Below are 19605 nucleotides of genomic sequence, written 5' to 3'. Positions count from 1 at the left end.
GGTTGTTTTGTTTTGTTGTGTGTGGATGATTTTCACAGGACAAGACCTTCTTTGCTAGAGTATTTAAGCTATCTCCTCAATTTTATGAGCATCATAGCTGGGCCTTGCAGCAATTACAAGGATTATATAGCCTTCATTGAAGGGAGGCACGTGCACATGAAACTGTTAGAAGTGAACTGGAAGCAGAAGGGTTATGACAGACTTCCTGATCCTTCTCCAACTGTAAGTTTTAAAATGACAAAGATTTATTGCACAGGGCAGGAGAGTACAGCTTTGTACATGATTCTCATAATTAAAAACTCAGAAGAAAAACCATTTTTGGATTATCTTCCCAGTAATCGTTACAGTGGGTATTTTTCTGTGAAGTGGATGCTGTTTTTATCACAGGGTCAGGGGTGAAGGGGCTGGTGTCTTCCTCTTGAATTCCCCAAATTCGTTTGGCTTGCGAAAGAGGTCATTGGTTAATGGATGTCCTTTGTGCAGCAATGGGAACGGTCTGCAGGTTCTGACAACGAGGAGTGGCAGTTCAGCTCTAGACAGAAGAGGAAATGTCAGGAAAAAAAAAAAGAAGTCAAATCTCACTCGTAGTGTAGGAGATGTTAGAAGTACATGAGTCAAGGCTAATCAGAAACTGTAGCTTGTCCAGGTGCTTTGCAAGAGAATCTCACACTTTAAGAAGTCTTGTGGGTCATTTTTTACATACTACTAACGCTAATTTTATTTTATATTTTTTATATATTGCTTAAAGCCTTCTTATAAAATGACCGTCTTGTAAGGCAGGATAACATAGCATGAGAACAAAATTCCTCTCTCTTATCTTAAAGCGACACTGAATGTGTAGCTTTGGAGCGTGTGCAGAATGTCTCCTCTGAAGTTGAGTATATGCCTATGCATACCTGATTCCTGTTGCACACGGTTGTATTTCTACTGACTTTAGTGGCGTTATTTCTGATTTACATTAGTCTGACTGAGGTCAGAATAAGGCCTATGTCATGTTAGATGGAAGTCAGCAGAGAACGTTAAAATTTACATTAAAGATAATTGCACGTTAGTTTATTCCAGAATATGGAGAATATATAAAAAGAGTACTTGCGATTAAAAAATGCATTGTTGTTTCAATAGTATATTGCACTTTTATTAGTCTTTTGAGAATGTGAGTCAATTTTTACATGGTACCCAAGTGCCAGATTTACCTTTTTAATTATGACTGTATCAAGGAGAGTTTACTCCTGATGTGTATTTGAAATCAAGCTTCAAACTGCTGACATGATTGTTGATAGTAGTATGTAGAAAGCTAGGGAGCTGTAATAGAGAACACTGTGGTGTAGTAAATACCCTATATCATGGGAAGGTATGCGCTTTTTGGACAAGTGATTTTTAGCAAGACCTCTGGATGGTAGCAGGACAGTAAGACCTACTGAAGGCCAATGCTTTTGGCTTCCAGGAGGAATCCAGTCTTTAGTTCTAGGAGGTGACAGTGCATATAGGGAAGATTTCTGCTTTCCATTGTAGGGTTTTGGTTTTTTGTTTCCCTGCTCACTTTAAGACCTCCACTGACTGCTGTAGGAATCTCTCATGAAGTTCATCACCAGTTTTGACTTCTGGTTGTCCTTTTTACCTGTCTATAGATAGTTCAGTAAACCAAATTAAACCAAAGCTTTGACTGTGGCTTTTTCTTTGTCACCTCTTCTAAATTAATTATTATCATAACTGCTAACTGCTAACTGTATTGGTTCTTGAAGTGCATTGTTTTTGTATGTCATGAGCACTGCCTTTTTTTTCCCCTTAAGCAAACATTTCTAATGAATGTTTCATTGTTGTTTGTGCTTTCTAGGGAGCAGTGATGTACAAGCTGTGTATCACACTAGTATCTCTCATTTTATTCTTGACACTTACCAAGAACTTTCCTATGGCATATATTATTGATAACGAATTTCTTGATAAAACACCCTTCCTGTCAAGACTTGGTTACCTGTATGTTGTAACACAGGCAGCAAAACCAAAGTATTACTTTGCATGGACATTAGGTAAGTCTGGCTACATCCCCTAATTTTGTGGGTAACAAATAAGTTCATAAATGGGGGAGGGGGTCTGAAACATTGGGGGGGGGGGAATTAGTTGCTAAACCTGTAGTTCATGTGGGAAATGTACATGTGCTCCTGTAGGCAGTGGACCCCACTGAAGTGGGGAAATGTCAAAAGTTTTGAAAAAATGTGCATAAAATATCTTCTAGCTTGTCTGACATCCCCTGCCTCTGGAGCTTTTCAGCTTCTTACCAGTAAAGTCAATGTAAAGATTGCCTCTTACTTAGAACTTTGTGATTGTACCAAAATAATTTTTCAGGAATTATTAGGAAAAAAAAGTTTGCCTCCTCTAAACCTTGATTTTTATGCTTTGTTCATCATTTGCCACTTATATCAGTGGGGTTAGGAAGTTAAAATTTGTCACACTGGCTTAAGCTTTACAAGTATATTACAGTGCAAAAAGGCCTCTCTCTTCCTTTAGGGACATCTTTAGCACGTGCATCTGTATTAGAAGGCTGTAGTGCTTGTTGTGGGGCTGAGGTTAGGCTTTGCCTCTAAGGCACTCTGGGGTCCTGTGTACACAACAGCTTTGAGCGGTCAAGAGAAAGGACTGGAGAACCCGTGGGGAACAAAGGATGTGATAGGAAGGACCCAAGGATCTCTGCAAGGAAAAGGAGAAGAGAAGGAAGAGGGCTCATTATAGAGAGAAGCAAACTTCTTTTACTGGGAGCCAGCTAGACGGGTGGTCAGAATAATCTTTTTGTATTTTACCTTGTTCCTTTCAGAAGTCACCTTTCCCATCTATGTGTGAGGAGTCAAATTGTTCTAGGCCAGGCTGAAAATTGAGACACTGAATTTTTTTGCTGGTGTTACAAGACTTTGTGCGTAGGGGAGATCCTGAAAGCCCAGCCAGTAATGCATGCACCTGAAACTGAGAAGAGTGTCATTGAGATGGGATGGAAAGAGCCAGGGAAATTCATTGCAAGGCTATGATTAAACTGCTGGGAATAAAACTGACAGAACAAGGGAAGACAGCCAGGACTGGCATGTGTGGGATGGGAAAGGCTTGCTAGATAAAGAATTGCTTGCTCAGAAACTTGTTTTTGTGGGATCCAATGTTAAATTGTTCCCTCTGTTTTTTCTGGCATTATATTTAACTAAAAGTCCATTATCGAAGGGATAAACTGAACTTGGATTTGTGACATGACTAAGCCACAGAGGCTGTAGGAAACGTCTTACAAATGAGGGGATTTGGGAAAAGCATGCATCAATACTGGAGGGTGAGGCCTTTACTAGTCACATTGCAAATCCAGGCAGAACAGCAGGCACTTTATCCTTTCGCAGTTTAGCTCCCAGTGACATGGCCCAGGGCATTACGGAAGTGCCTGCTGAAACGGCCGACAAGCACGTCCTGTCCTCAGAAAAGGACAGGCATGTTATTGTCCTTGAGCCACACTGCTGAATTCCTCCAGATCCATGGAAAGATGGAAAATTTGGCTTCTTGCTGCATTAGCGATAGTCGTGGGAACGTGGCTGCAAAGCTAACTGAGAGCTGTCGATGAAACCAATTCGAGACTGAGCACCTACAGCCAAGGAGCTGCGAAAGCGATACCCTAGAGCCGTTCAAGTCAGCAGGGAAACCTCTGCTGAGCTTTGCGGAGATGGGGGTTTTGTGAGCAATTCGAGGGTGGACAATTGCAATTCTTCTGCGCTTCACACCTTGCTCTGCAGGCAGCAGGCTGGGAAGCGAGAGGCTGACGGTTCTGCTGTATTATTATGGCCCTGGATTTCTGGTTTGTTGCTTTTGGCAGAGAAACACTAACTGGTCCCTGCTACCTCTGGGGCAAGGAGGAGCAAATCCAGGAGTCCCCCTTCTCTGGGGTGACAGTTACATGCAGCTCCAGTCTCTGATACTGGGCAGGGTCCTATGGGCCAGTTTCAGGCAGGGTTGCTGTTTATTGGGTATTTTTAAACAGGGAGAGAATTAAAAACTTGGAGACCTTTCTTTCCCTCAGTAGAATCTAGCTCGTTTAGTAAAGTGGAAAATAAAATTGAAAGTTTCAGGTTAGAGAAGGTTGCTCATTTATTTATTTATTTATTTATTGTTAGTCTTGTTGCTTTTAATTAGGTTCTGTCCCTGGTTTTGTGCATTAGGGCTTCTCCATGACCTTGTGCCTGTACTCATAGCATTTACAAAGCAAAATCAGTTTTCATTCTTGGGAAAGAAATGGTGACCTTCTTAAAGCGTAACTTAACCAGGCTTGTATTTTGTAAATGATCTAGAATGAAAAGCCTTACCTGTATTTTTCGCTTTCCTTTTTCTTCCAGTAATCCTCAGTGTTGGCTACACCTAGTGATCCAGAAATAATGAATCCCTTCTGTTTTCTTAGTACTCTGGGAGAGGATTTCTGTCAGGGGAACATTAAAAGCAGAATCTTGAAACTCAGTGATGAGGTGGCTCCCAGGCAAGGCCGAGAGGGGAGGTAGTTGACTGGCGCCCTGGAAAAGAACGGGAGCGCAGCATGTGAAATGCCTACTGTTACCCAAGCTTTTATTTGCACTTAAAGTAGTTAAGTCTATAATTGAAGTTATTCAATATTTGGTTTGTAGAGATGGTGGGGCACTGAGCAACAGGATTACCAAAGGCTTTGTCTGTGGAAGTCTGAATGAAAGTCTTAATTAAAACAACCATGTTGGAACTCTTAATAGAGACGGTAAAGCATGTCTTTGAGACACTACAGTTTTTCGGAATTCTGGAAAATGCTGTGACATCCAGGTACCCTTTTGAGGAAAATGCTCATTCATTTTACGGCGACTTGTCTATCTATCTCAGATGGATAATAAAGGCAAAATAATAGGAAAAGTGATTTCTATCTATTGTTTTTTTTACTATTTTATTTCTTCTGCCAAGGAGTCTCTAGTCTTTCCTCTAGAGGGAATGACTCTTCTGTTGCCTTATAGCAATGCCCCTTTGCCAAGAGTAAGCCTCTCTTTGAAAGAGAGCTGGCTTGAACGCGTGTTTAGTGTCATACTGACTTGTAAGAAAACACAACTCCTCCAGCAGTCTGATTTGACCTGTTTTGCTTTGACATTGCAGCAGATGCAGTGAACAATGCAGCTGGCTATGGATTCAGTGGAGTTGATGAAAAAGGCACTTTCCGCTGGGACCTGTTGTCCAATTTGAATATCTGGAACATTGAGGTGAGTTAAAAAAGTGACTGCATTGGCATAGTTATAGAGAAATGGGCACGATAATGGGGAGAAGCTTTGCTGGAAGGAAAATAAGTCCGTGCCACCAGGCTGCCCCTCTTTAACGTGAAGAGGTTTTGTATTTTATCTGTTGGGCAGATAAAAAGCACCTGTCACACAGGCTTCATCACTCTCTGTATTCAGGTTGCATTTCTAAATAGTTTATAGAGGACTAATAAATGATTAATCAGATGTTTAATAAATGAGCAGTCAATTACTGTAGATAGTGGCTGAGTTCAGCAGGTCAGGAAATTGCTTGCAGCTATGATTCTCTACCATCTGTGGTGGATTCTGTTTATTTACTTCTAACAGTCTTCCACTTTTGCAACCCAGTTGAGATGGGTGGTGTTAGCGAAAGAGGCTGCCGTAAGTAGGCATTGCACAAACACTTGCGAGGGCTGGGTCCCTGCACATGCCTGGAGTGCCTCTTGTAAATGCCGAAAAGCAAGGGTTGGAGAGATAACAGGTGGAAACTGAGCAACCTGAGTGGGAACTGGCAGGGCCACATAGAGCTTAGGTGGCTGCCGATCTGCAGCTCCATCCAGCAAACCACACTGTTTCTCAAAACATCTGTCACACATGTTTCTTGTGACTGTGGTATACTTTTAACATCCATTAGTCTTTTGTAAGCTATTTATGTTTGTTTCTCTAATGCAAAAGATGGCAATTGTAGTTTGTTTGCCCCGAAGACTATTTTGTGAATGCCAGTGAGATGTGATAATGTTTGTGTCTGAGACTGCTTTCTAAAGGTTTCTTTTCTTCAGAAATAGGAGGAGCTTCCTCCTGTAATTCCGTAGTTATGATTTTAAAAGGAAAAGCAGATGAAAATAAGTTGACTGCTTTATTGCTGAATGATCTGTGACTAAGTGAATGTGCTGTAATAGCTCTTCTCAAAAACGAAAGAGCCCGTGTAATTCTTCATTGAAAGATGCCAAAACTGGAAGCATCCTTATACATTCTCTCTTTCTCAACATCCTTTCTCTGCCTTTTTTTTTTTTTTTACTTTAATTAATCCTCAGTGAACATCTCTCCTTAAGCGGTACAGAATACACAGCCCAGAAATGCTTTACGCTCCTTGATGATGGCAGCACTCTAGATACTACTCTGAGATCTTGAATCAATATCTGATTTGGTTTTGGGGGCAGGAGGTGATTCCTACCTTGATGGGCTGAGGCAATTTCTGCTTGAAGGAGGAAAGTGAAGTGCAGGCAACGCTCTTTATTCAAGCCAAATTAAGGAAACAGGAGCCTTTGTTCCCCTCTACGAACTGAACTGTAGGCCCCTCAAAACGTTTTCCTTTCCTGGTCACACGGACAATAGAGATCAGGGTGGAGAAATTATTTTCAGGAGCATAGGTAGAGTGCTTTCCATTGATTTGGTCACGTGTGCAATGATCAAAAGAGAGGCTACAGAGACCATTACTTTAGGAAAGTCTTGAACTGTCACTGTACGCACCAACAACAATTCCAGGAGCTGAAGTTTGAGTGTGATTGTACAGTGCGTTTTCAGCAGGTATAGCCACCTGCATATGCAAAATTGTTTAAGAGTTGGGAACTTCAGTGCTAAATATGGCTAAGAAATTACCTGATCTGTAGTAAAGATAAGCACATAGCAAGAGCTGTGAGGGCATTAAAATGTGAATGGGCTAAACACACGTTGGGGACTTGAAAGCCTTGGCAGCGTGCATATTTTGACAGCCAGTGACTACTGTCTGTCTTGGTAATGTAACAGAAGAACTTAAAGGAGGCCAAAAGAGAGTGACAAAATTAGTTGGAAGAGAAATGATATTTTTCTTGGCTTCGCTTGGTGCAGTAATGCAATTAAAATGTGGCAGTACCACATTGGGAATTGTTAATCATTTTAACTCTTTAAACACAGACGCTGAAGTGCGAGCCTTCAGGATTCTGTGTAGAAGTGCAAAAATGTCTGCATTTTCCCCTTGGAAACCTTTGCTTTTAATCCATCTTTTCAGTGTGCCCTTGCCTTCAGCTGATACAGGAAAATAATGTGGTGTCACAGAATCACGTCCTTGCTTGGTGAGGGGGTCCTCAGAAGTTTCTGTCAGCAGGCAAGGAGCAAGAGGGAGTGGGCATGGGGAACCACCAGAGGTGAAGTTGACCAGGATTAGGGGAACTGGTGCTGAACAGAGCCCAGCAGTCCCCTAAAGCTGGGGGAACTGGTGCTATGTGAGGGTACAGGTGGTTCTCCCAGGACCCTGGAGTCCACTCTGGTTTCTCAAGCTGGGCAGTGGCTGAGAATTGGGTTCTAAATTTAGTCCCAAATTTATTTTTTTTTTTGGTCCATGTGTTTCAGTCTTCCCGCTTCCATCTCCAAATAATAATGCATTTCTTTTAGTTTTCATAACACTTTGTTCTAGTAGCACTCTAGGGAAATCCAGACTGCGTAATGGGTGGCAAGATATCTCTTCCAAAAATGAAGCTGTTTATGAACTGAAGGGAAGGCCAAGCATTTAGAACAAGAAAGCTTTTCAGATTTCCTTTAATTTGAAAAATAACCAAACATTGTATTTAATTTTGCAAAACAAAGTGAGATTTTACAGCAAGTGCCAAATGTTAGCGGTGAGCAATCAGCCTAGTTAATGTCCCTCCCAAAACATATTAGTGCAACGATGGACTGTGGCACAGTCTTCACAACAGTTTACTACTAGAATTAATATTTTTCCATGTATCTCCTCTCTAATTTAAAATGCAAGTATTATCTTACAGGTTTCAGTGCTAACATTTCATGTGAACTTCTTTCTTAGACTGCGACAAGTTTTAAAATGTACATTGAAAACTGGAACATTCAGACAGCTGCCTGGCTAAAACGGTAAGAATAATGAAATAGTAATGTGCTTGTGAAACCCAAAACCTCTAGATGGCCTGGAAAAACACCGACTGGTGAATCTCATAAACGTATGGCCTCTTGTCTATCTTTGTTTCCTGTGTCTGCAACAGTTGGTGGAATACAAGGGTATTTGGTACAGTAGTTTTATTGCTGCAAATGTAAGATGCCTGTGTTTTATATATGAGCAGCAAAGCCATAAACGAACTGTTCAGATCTTCCATAATAAAAAGTAATAGCATTTTGATGGCATCTTTTAGGCTGCTCTTTGCCTCCGTTATTCTTGTTGCACTGTTTCACTTTGCTATGTTATGTTTCCCATGTGTACGACTCCTGGAGGTGAGCCTTGTGTCACTGGGATCTATTTCAGCTAGAACTGGAGAGAAGTTGAAATCTTCAGAGCCCCATTGTAGTCCAGTTTGGAGTTACCAGAAGATGCTTGCTAAGGAGTCCCTGTTTAGGATATAGAGAAGAGACTTCTTAAAGCACTGAGATGATCTGATTTTAACCCGTGACTGTTAAGGCACTTATAAATATTAGCATAAGTCCAAGTGAGACTTGTTATGTTTTTTGGCATGATTAAAGCTCAGTGTACAGCCAGTGGTGAGGTCTGAAATGCAGGCACAGATTTATTGTAGTTATCATGGCTATCTTTGTTGTTAAATATATACATCTTAAAAGTCAATGGCTACTATTTTTCATGATTCAAATGATGTTCCTGATAAAAAGTGCATTATCTTGACTCAGTTCTTTGGAACGCAGCATTTCAGTTAAACCTCAGATAGCCAAATAGACCAGTTGGTGCATTCTTGAACTGGTATCATTCGCTTGCATCTTCGGAGTAAGGTTTTGGGCTGCTGAAGTTAGCAGGAATCTCCTGCTTTACAATAGCTTATAGCGCTCCCTTTTGTTCCCAGCATGACAGATAACAGTGCCTAAAAATACCGCTGTTCACCAGTGAAGGATGGGGTCACGTCTCTGTCCTTCGACTTGCTCTCGATCTGCCATCAGCGTTTGGAAGGGTAGTGTGTGATTCCAGATAGAGCTATAAAGCTGAAAGAGAAGTCTTGCCTGCCCTTTGCCCCGTTATTTGTTTACTTTGCCCCGTTATTTGTTTAAACGCTATGCGCACCAGGAATATGTGTACAGGTGCTCTTTGGATACTCAGTGCATAAAAGCGTGCTTCCTCTTTCCATGTAGTGCTCCTTGTAAATGAAGGGAGAGTGCCTCATGCCCTTGTCTGTAACTGAGGAAAGATAAAACTGTTAAGAAAACAGAATAAGACCTTAAAAACAGAGAAGGATTTGAAGTGCAGTTTCCATTGATCAGTTGTATTCAGTTGCTTCTTGTTTTGTTTTTGTCATTGCAGTGTTTGCTATGACAGAGCTCCCTGGTACCCTACGGCGTTAACATTTATCCTGTCGGCGCTGTGGCATGGTATCTATCCTGGATATTATTTTACATTTCTCACTGGAATCCTTATCACGCTCGCAGCCAGAGCAGTATGTACCTTTCATTGTTCTTTTCTAAGGCCCATAGTAGATACTATCCATCTGTCAACTGCAGGAACCACCCTGACATAGTCAAGCAACTTGTCCCTGCTGTGAACCCTCTTTCATGCGTTCGTGGCCTTGATGTTCACCGGAACTTTGTTCTGTGTTGATGCTAATTACCGAATACCCCCAGCAGTTATAACCAACACCAGTTCTGCATGTGCTGCAATGCTGTCCTTGGCTGTCAGAGGAAACATTGCTTGTGAGTGTACAGTTGGTAGTACAGCCACCGGCTATGTCCATGCCGTCAGATTAGCTTGGGATCCAAGATTAAGCTCAAGTCCAGGCTTTTGCTAGGTCATGTTGCCTATACGCTGGCGTGTAATCAGCTCTGGGTGCAATCATTCACAAGAAGGTGTTATGGGTTGAGCGTTAGCCCAAATTTGAACTCTTTCATGTGGATGAAATTGATGCAGTAAACTGGTCTCTGTGTTTATGGGCCTCATCTTGGGTAGAGTCACCAAAGACAGAACAGTGATAAATTTATCGCTGTTAAATTTATCACTGCTGATCTTTCATGCTGAACCAGGCAGTTGTGCAGGGCTGGAAAGCACCACTATGGTTTTTCAGAGTTTGACTATGGATAAATAACCAGGTCAATTTGAAATGTGAATTAAACTAGTGATCAATATTAACCGCTGTGGCTAGAGCAGGTTGCTGAACATGCAGTCTTAACATGTGCTTTGCCTCTCATTTATGAGGATTTCATAGATGTGAAGCTAAACCATTATCTCTAGGGAACAGCACATGCTTGCAGGTATAAAAACATACTTGTTCATTTAAAGTAACTTTGTTTCACTGTTGATTACCAGTAAAAAAATCAAACCAGGAGAGGGAAAGATCAAATCATAACAACTCCCCTCCCCAAACATATTGTGCCAGATACCCAGCATGAGAGTCTGCTCTCTGTCATTATCGCAGAGGAAACTGGGGGACGCTTCTCTGTTTGCCACTGGTTGACTGTGGGATCTTGGATATGCCAGTCAATACACTTCTGTCTTCCTAGTCTTAGTGCTTTCTAACGGGTGTACGAACTTTTCTGTAATACTGATGCCGAGGATAAGTGGAGAGTCATATGCTGTAATGTGTCTGCATGACTTTGCCTAAGAAATGGATTTATATAATTTTCTGTTTACTTTTCCCTGACCTGCAGATAAGAAACAATTGCAGACATTACTTCCTCTCGTCAGTGCCTCTCAAGATAGCCTACGATGTTGTTACTTGGGTTGCCACTCAGCTGGCCGTGTGCTATACTGTTGCACCGTTCGTTATGTTGGCTGTTGAGCCCACAATTAAATTCTACAAGTAAGTTCTCTACTCTTGACTGTTATTCTCCAGACCTGTGCAGGCTTTTACTAAATAATCCAAACCACACTGAAAAGCAGTTGGCATTTCATCAAATTTGAAAGGAGTTCAAACAGGATGTTTAATAACGTGTAAGGGGTGATTTTTGCACTCCTGTAACTTAATGAGATAATAATTATGCCAAAGCAGAGCACTTCACTTCTATTTCTCAGTCTTTCTGTGTTCTTATGTGACTTTTCTTGTATTAAGTTTCCTTTTTCCAAACAGTCAAGTCTCAACCATTAACAGTGGCCAAGGCTGGAGAGTTCAAGAGTAATGCGAGTTGGCAGTTGGAAGGACTCGATGAGAAAAGACCACGTTTCCAGCTGCCAAATGTGTAGAACAGGAGAAGTGATCAGTCAGCAGGAGATAAGGAGGGTGCCTTCCCTAATGCAGAGCATTACTTCTTGAAATGAGTATGCTTTTGTTTTTGAATACTTCCCTAGATTCCTTATGAATAAGAAAACAGTGGTGTTGCAGAGTATATTGGATATACCCTAATAAAAATAATTTGAAATAAAGAAGTTGAGAAAGTAATTTGAAAAGGGAGACTGGACTACATTGCTTTACTTACTTTTCTTTCATTCTACAGTGAACTGTCAACATAGAGTAACAGGTTTTGGCTAAGAAGAAAGACAATTCCCTCCTCTAACATAAAAGACATAAAACTGGTAGTCAAGATAGCCGCTGTCAGGAAGACTGTTTGAAGGGGGTTGAATTTTGACATTTTCAGTCCCTGTTTCTTAAAACGTTTGATTTCAACACAGAAAACTTACCATATAAAAATGACTCCAAATCATTCTTAGTTTCGGTAAGGTGCTTTCCCAAGTACCCTGTTAATATCTAATTTTTCTGTCTTTCAAGGCAAAAGTAGCAAACAGCAATCAAACAAAAAAGGAGAGAAAAGACTAAGATATTAAACTGGTTTATAAATTTGCCCTCTAAGTGAAGTTGGTTCCCTTTGTGCTACAAAAGGCCATTCCATGTAGCAAATATTAATGTAATTGTGTGAGATTACATTGTTAACATCAAAACTACAGAAATAAATACATATAGAGAACTTGCTAGCACTATGCCAGCATCCACGAAGGCAGAAATGTTACTTTTACCGAAGTTCTGAACTAAGAAAATGATTTTCCATCTTTGCCCCAAGTTGGGTCATCACCTTAATATTGTTTGCCCTAGTGACTTTGAATGTAGTTAACACTTAAATTTAGAGACTGTTAAGGAAATCTGGAGCACTGCACACCTAGCAATGATCTTAAGCACCTTACAAGGATATCCGAACTGTGATAGGAAGCGTAAATGAGACCACGGACAGGTACATCTCTGTGGTTAAGAGCTGGACCACACCACTGCCAAATGTGGTCCTTCCCAGGCTGACAGAGCCTCAAGTAATTGGTTTAAGTATCTTTTATTTCTGCTCAATCTTGTGTATACCAAATTATTTGAAATAAAAATAGGTGATATTTAATTAGATGTCAAATCATGATGTCTCAGAATAGTTGCCTTCAGAAACACAACCCTTCTGTAAACATTATTACTGGACCTTCCCCAGTTAAAAGTTGAGTGTTTTGATTTATTGCAGCTCTCAGCACTTGGAATGACTTTTTTTTTCTTTCTGTCACTTTTTAAAAAAAAAAAACAAACTTGTACAAGTTTTATATCCTATGCGTGAAGGGTGTTTCTTCAGAAAGCAGGCTTAGTGCGCTCTAACATTACAAGAGAGATGGGCTGAATAAAACTAGACTTGAATTACATGGGTTCATCTGAGCTGTTAGACTTTGGATTATGGAGTTTGCTGATTGATTCCTTGCCTCATTAGCATCCACAGCAACGTTTTCATCGACGCCAGCAGATACCACATGGATAGGCTGTGTGAAACTCAAGGGTGTGTTTTTGTGCATTCTAGGTCAGGTTCATACTTTCTGCATTCATCCCTCAGCACTGAACTCTGCATGGACTTACTGAGGTTGTGCAATTCATGCTATTACCAACAAAAATATAACATTCTCTTTCTGCTCTTGTTCCCAGGTCTATGTATTTTCACATGCACGTTCTAAGCATCCTGGTGTTGCTCGTGTTACCGATCAGACCTCAAGCCCACTCCATAAGAAAGCCTCAGAATCAGGCCACGCAGAACTCTGTTAAAAGCAAAGACAAATGATGCCTCCAAAGAAAATTGCTGACATTGGGAAATCAAACTGTCATGTTGGAAACAAGCAAAGAAGAAGAAAAACGGGTGGGATGAGGGTCGAAGTAGCAAACAGGTGGCATTTCTATTGGTTATCTTAAAACCTTACTGGAAAGGGCAGAAAAGAGCCTGGATGACTGTATTTCAAATTATTCCAGTTAAGAGAGCTTTTACAGGCAACGTTTACAGGCTCATGGGGCATTTTGATTTTTTTTTTAGTAAATATTTTTATGAAGTGTTTTTATATATTTAAACTTTTTCACACAGAGAGGCATTTTTTGCTCTTTTACAGAAATATACAATTAATCAGTAATCTGGTGATTAGAGGGACAGGAAGCAGCTAATAAAGAGTTAGACCAGCTGCTTTTGATAGCCTGGCGCTGTGGGCAGCTGGCCCGGGAAGCTTTTCACCTCCTGGCTCTGGAGAGAGATGATGCAACTAGAGAACTACGGGCAGGGGGTTGCTCAAGGTGCTGGTGCTGACTTCTGCCCTGGCAGGGAGAAGAGGGAGCGGGGCTTTCCCCAGCAATCCCCAGGAGCAGGGACCTCAGCCTGAGCTCGGCAGCAAGGGTGTTTCACGTCCCTTCAAACGTGACACCTGCTGGTAATGAGGGCAAGACACGTCCCTTGGGAATAGGTGTCTGGGAGCACTGGCAACTGGCTAGGCCAAAATCTAAAGCCAAGTAAAAGCAAAACGAAAAAAACCAACACCCTTTAGAGTAAAAGAAGGGACATACACCCTGTGTTGTGCTTCTTTAATGATGCAGCTGGTGCTCGTTGCTACGTCTGCCTTACTTTGAGGTTTTAGAGTGATGCAGCACTTCCATTTCACTGTCAAAATAACTGAGGGGCCATGCAGGTTTAGTGTTTTAAAGCTTGCAGTTACGGGTTAAATCTGAAAAGGTTTTGTAATGGATCAGATTGTTCTACTCCAAAACATCCTGTCTTGTGGAGGGGTCACTTTCCAGCGGTATAACACTAACATGAAATCTGAGCGGTAATTATCATAGTCCTAATAAATCATTCTCCAGAAAATATTGTGATGTGGTATGATCATCACAAGAGTCAAGACCACGTCCTTATATGATCTTGACATGTCACTTAGCCTGTTGGTTCAACTTTCCCTGCTTGTAAAGTCCTTGGCTTACAGGGATGTTTTGAGGCTTAATTTCTAAGAGCTTGTTGTGCATTGAGATAACCCGCTGCAAAATGCTGTGTCAGGTTTTTTATTTCATTTTTCTAAAATCCACTTACCCCAATAAAACAGGGATGGTACGACACATCAAAACCGACTAAACCATTTTTTAAAATTACTGTTTTCGAGGAATGTTTTTTTTTTGGATTTAGTAGAAGAAATTCCCTTGTTAAAGTATTGGTATTGCTTTATGATCATTTAACTGACGTGTGATTGAGCAAAGAATCTGCTGTTTACTGCGTTCTGATCTTTATGTCAGATTAAAATTTTGCAGAATCCTAACATTTTTGGAAGAAACAAATTGGTGAAACCAAAACAAGTTCCAAAAAAAGTTTGATTTTTTTTCTTTTCTCTGGTGGGAAGTTTTTGTCCTGTGACCAACTCATGATTTAGAGCATAGTTCATGAAAGAGTTTATTTGGTAATTTATTTTGAAGGTGAGATGGGATTAAAAGGTTGATCTGAATAAACAAATTACTTTGTGTCGCCGTCTGGCATTATTAATCGCAAACGTCTGATGTGAAAACGGGTGAATGGGTGTGAGATCCCTCACGCTTGTGAGGGGAGATGTTCAGGTCTACTGGATCTTACAGAGCGTGGGGGCTTTACACACTGCTCCTGCTGAAACAGAGACGACCCCCACTTGTTCTCGTGGCAGCTTTGTCCTTGACTTGGTCAGTCCTTATTTGTCCTCGTGCGTGTGTTCTCCTTGTGGCACTGGCCTCAGTTGCGTCTCGGGCATCTAATGTTTCCCTTGTGGTCTGGCTGCACCAGCCCTGTTTCTTGTGGGAGGGAACCGGGGCGCTTCCCCAGGGAGGATGGGGCTTGGGTGCTGCTGGCCATGGGATCCTGTGGGCTGAAGCCAGTCTGCCTTCACCTCCCAGAAACTGGAATGAATTGCTATGAGTGCTGGCAGAGGCAGCGTAACGCGCATCAACTCCGGGCTTCGGCAAGCCTGCAGAAGGCAAATGTTTCCGGCAGATTGGCTTTACCGCCTGCTTTGGAAAAATAAATGCACTCAAAGGGGTCTGCGGGTTTGTATCATCTGCTCTGTACCTTGGTCTGCAGCCCTTCCCAAACTGCTCATTCAAGAGAGGCCAGATATTATCAGTGCGGTTTCTGGTGTTTCACCTAAGTGGAACTTGCTTAACTCTAATACCGTCAACTTCTGTTGTAGTTTCAGCTTCTGCAATGTGATGAATTAGTCAGGGCTAGTGAGCAAACTCTTGTTCTCCTGTCACGTTGTCTTCTCAGCCTGAACCTCTCCCTGGAAACAGGAACCCCGGGCTTCGATGAGAACTGGTCGTGTGGATTTAATATGATATGTTACGTGAATTAAAATTGAAATGGTCTTTTTAAATGTATTTGCAGGGAAACTTATCGGTTGAATTAGTCTTAAAGCTTGGAGCGGGTGGGGGTCGAGAAGGACATTAGCTAAAATCTTTGCTGTATGGGGTCTGCTGTTAGGCTAGGTAGCTTACCTAGCCAAACACGGCAGTCCTGCAAAGCTAATGCAGAGTGGATTTAAATCGCTGTAAAATTTTTCTTTGAAAAAAGGCTGTTAACTTTTGTGCTACCTTTCTCAATCCATTGCGCTGAGTCTTCATCTCCTTTTCTTCTTCTCAGGGGGCGAAAATTTGGGTTTATAGAAAGGCTGCAAACAGCCACTACTATTTAGGGAAGACTTGTGCTAGTAGTGTGCGTCTACTTTTCACAGGAATATATAACTCTAAGAGCCAAAGTAGAAAGTCAGGTGATAAAATTGTGATGTTGGGAACTCAAGTACTGGCCTTGCACTACTTGGTCACTTCTTGGAATGCTGTAATTTGAAGATGTGCTTCGGTGATTAAAATATGTGATTGTGATTACCAGTGTGTTATTAGTCTCTAAACCCTCTCTGGGTTCCTTGTGCTGCAAAAAGTTGAGGAGCCGAAGCTTTTAGAGAGCTTCTGAAGACAAAACCAATGTTGATGGTTTGTAAGAGAGAAATATGGGACTACTGGACAGAAATTAAAAAGGCAGATTGTACTGGTTTGACAAAGGTTGTATTTTAAATGTAGGAATACCAAAAAGACACCACCACCATCACCCCCTTGGAACTGAAGGCAAATTCTATCTGCTATTTTTCAGCACATTTGGCTGCGTTAAAACTAAGCTAGAATTTGAGACGCACTTAGGAGAGAGGACTGAATGAAGAGTAAAGCTTCATTTCAGCTTAACTATGGGTGTGGTATTTAAAGAAGCAATAGCTCATCAATTTCTTCAATGGACTGGAAGCACAAAGTACGTTCTTTTACTGTCCTGTAAACTGTCCCCCTCCTTGAGTACATTCCTTGCATGTCCCATTGGAGCATGCCAAGCCACGGAGGCAGCACGGCAGTGGGATACAAGGTGGGCAGATGTTTTTCCTCCCTTTTTGGCTGCTCTGTTCTGCGTGCATACATTGCACATAGCTGGGATTTTTGCATCACTTAAAATGAGGTAGGCGGGTGAGAAGGACGTAGATTTTTACTCTATTGGTAGGTGTTTGCATAAACCTGCGCTTAGTTCTCTGTTTGCATGTGTAAAAGCAGGCTCAGCAAACTAGATCCGTATCCTTTCTTAGAAATACAGGTTGAAATACTGACACTCAAGGAAGTCTCGCAATAAAATTCCTGTCAGTGAGGTCAGTGTCTCTGGTATTTCAAGGGATAAACTATCTCTTTATCTGTGAACTGGGGACTTCAGAAAAATATTCTGCTGGCTGCAGTAGTAAAGGGACTAAATAGAAACTTTAACGTTTAAGAGTGTGTTACGAGGAATGCCTATAGTCCACATGTTGTGGACAGAGGAAGAGCATGTCTCTCCTCATCCTTGCCCAAGACAAAGTGACGTGCATGGCTGCATATTGAAATATCAAATATTCTTTGAGGTACCATTCTCTTTCTTTATGTCACTGAACTGATGTACTTCAGCTCTCGAGGGCTAGAGGCGTTCCACTGCGATACGAAGTGGGAAGCCTTGCCTGACATCTCAGCGTGAGTACGAACGCACAGTCTGCGCTTTAAAAAACGTATTCTTTTGTGCGGCGTCGGCCTGCTGCTCCCTTTCTTCTCAGAGATGACAGTAATAATATGCACGAAGCGTGTGCGTTTGCTCCGGGTGGAAACCGCAGCCTTCCGAGCGCTGGTGTGACACAAAGCGGCAGCGCGTTTGCTGGGTGTTACATTTACGAGTAGTGCCCTCTGTGGGCGACTGGACCCCGGTGAACACTGGAGTGAAGACTCAAGTGTGCTGAGGAAGGGGCACCGCAAAGGCGAAGGTTTTTGGAGGAGTGCAACCGCGCTAGCTGCAGGACAGCGGCTGGTTTTCGCATGGGCGATAACGAGCGTGTTTTGCTTCGGGGCAGGAGAGCAAAAGAAATTGAAGACCTAGGTAGATTGCACAAAAAAATATCGTCACAGGAGGAAATGCTGCCTTGTTGGGAGGAGGTGTTTTTATGCCTGAAGAACTTGGGGTACGCTTTCGTTCACCTGACCCAAGTATGGTCTGTGGAAGGGAACCACAGGATGGGGGAAAATCAGTTCTGAGAAGTGCCCCGAGCCTGCCCTGAGGACCTGATTTATTTTTCATCCCTAGAGCTGCTCTGAAAGTGAGACCCTGGGTTTGCCTGGAGGCTTTTCTGCTGCAGCGTGGCTCCCTGCGCACCTGGGTGAGGGGCTGTGCAGCTTACCTGTGAGGGCCTGGCACGAACGGTAGGCAGCAGATCTGGGAGCACACCATACAGTCAGTTTTCCTGATCCCCCTGTCAGATGCTGTACAGGCAAACACTGCACCCAGTGGTACTGGGAAAAGAGTTCGGAGCGTGCCGAGGCCGGTAGATACCTGTCATGGTGAGACAGGGTGAAGGGAAACGCTGCCAGGGCCCAGACACGCTAAGCAACTCTTGCCTTGTCCAGGAGTGGAAACTGGTACCCCTCTTCATCTGAAACATCTTCAGATAGTGACGTTGTCACTGCTCTGAGACACATGGATTTCTCTTTGTTCATATTTATTCTTGCCTTGATGGCTTCTGTATTAGTGCACTTTTCTTTTTCTGCTTAAATTGTTTTATTTGTGTTTGAGAAAGATGGTGTTATGTGGCTATTTTATATCTGATCAGGGAGATACAGAACTAAAGGCAACCTTAGAAGATGTGAGTATAGGAATAGATAATGTGAACACGTTCTAAGTCTATGAATTGATTTACCTATCTGTGACTGATGTGGGGTTTTTTGCCTGAATACTCCTAAATGACACCTTCCAGTGTGCAACAGATGGTCCAGGTTTCCCCTGGAGGTGTCTCGGGAAGCAGCTCGGACATAAAAGCCCATTTCTGACACCCACAGGCCCCCCTGGCTGTCCTGGTCCACGGCTCCTCCAGGGCAACCGCGTGAGGGGCTGCCCGGGATGCTTCGGGGTAGTTTGGGGTGCTGGGTGCTTCCTCCTTCTCCCACGCTGTGAACACGTATGCGATCCACAGCGTGCATGAGTGTGTGAAAGAGAGAGACTGCTTGCAACTTCAGCCCTCAGTGTGCGAACGCGGGTGTAGGGCCCTTCGGGTACGTGAAACGAGAGGATCCTCGCACGAATCATGAGCTGAAAGACAGCTCGCTTTGGGCGACCGACAGCAGAGGTAATTGCGTAGGGGGGGACCGGAGGTACGGAGAGATTGTGGCAAGGGACTGCGAGCAGGCGAGAAGGAGCAAAAGGCAGGTGTCCGAAGTGCCACCGGAGACGGTGGCAAGGTTTGCCTGCTGCTTTTGGAGGAGTCTGCACTGGACCCAGCACCGGTGGGGCTGGAGGCAGCCCCGTGGGAAGGACGGTTTGCCACGGTGTAACCGCAGGACCTGTGCGGCACTGAAGGAGGGGGCTGCAGCCTTGTTAGCTGCCTCGGTCTCCGGGTATGTGCCTGTGCCTGATTGCCAGTCCTGGGCGTTTCAAATCCCAAGCTGGACGCTCTCGCGCTTCCCCCCACCCCAATGAAATCAAGAGATGCTCTTAAAATACAAAATGTCATCCGGAATCTTTAGTGTCTTTATATTCGCCTTCTGATCTCGGCGCCTTTGAAGCCTGTGCGTTCAGGCTGTTCCCAGCGGCGAAGGCCAGAAAGGCTTCTGGAAACGGCGGCTGTCAATAAGACCATTTCCACGCCGCGCCCAGTTCCCCAACGTGTTTTGCAAGG

At 42.8% G+C, this 19605-nt stretch overlaps 1 protein-coding gene across 3 annotated transcripts in view; it reads left to right on the top strand.

Moving 5' to 3' along the window:
* The window catches only part of MBOAT1 (membrane bound O-acyltransferase domain containing 1), a 57690-nt gene extending 42802 nt beyond the window's left edge, over positions 1–14888 (top strand). For 2 of the 3 annotated variants that reach the window (XM_054192791.1, XM_054192793.1), the window contains 7 exons: positions 39–222; positions 1835–2027; positions 5122–5225; positions 8038–8102; positions 9487–9619; positions 10824–10975; positions 13049–14888. In XM_054192791.1, coding sequence (XP_054048766.1) covers positions 39–222; positions 1835–2027; positions 5122–5225; positions 8038–8102; positions 9487–9619; positions 10824–10975; positions 13049–13181 — 964 coding nt within the window. In that variant the 3' untranslated portion in view covers positions 13182–14888. The remainder of the gene's footprint in view (positions 1–38; positions 223–1834; positions 2028–5121; positions 5226–8037; positions 8103–9486; positions 9620–10823; positions 10976–13048) is intronic. The other variant, XM_054192792.1, reaches the window with a different exon arrangement.
* Positions 14889–19605: the final 4717 nt, after the last annotated feature.

This window comes from Rissa tridactyla, chromosome 2 (assembly GCF_028500815.1).
Source record: "Rissa tridactyla isolate bRisTri1 chromosome 2, bRisTri1.patW.cur.20221130, whole genome shotgun sequence".
Classification (NCBI taxonomy): Eukaryota; Metazoa; Chordata; class Aves; order Charadriiformes; family Laridae; genus Rissa; species Rissa tridactyla.
This window is presented reverse-complemented; position numbering and strand designations above follow the sequence as displayed.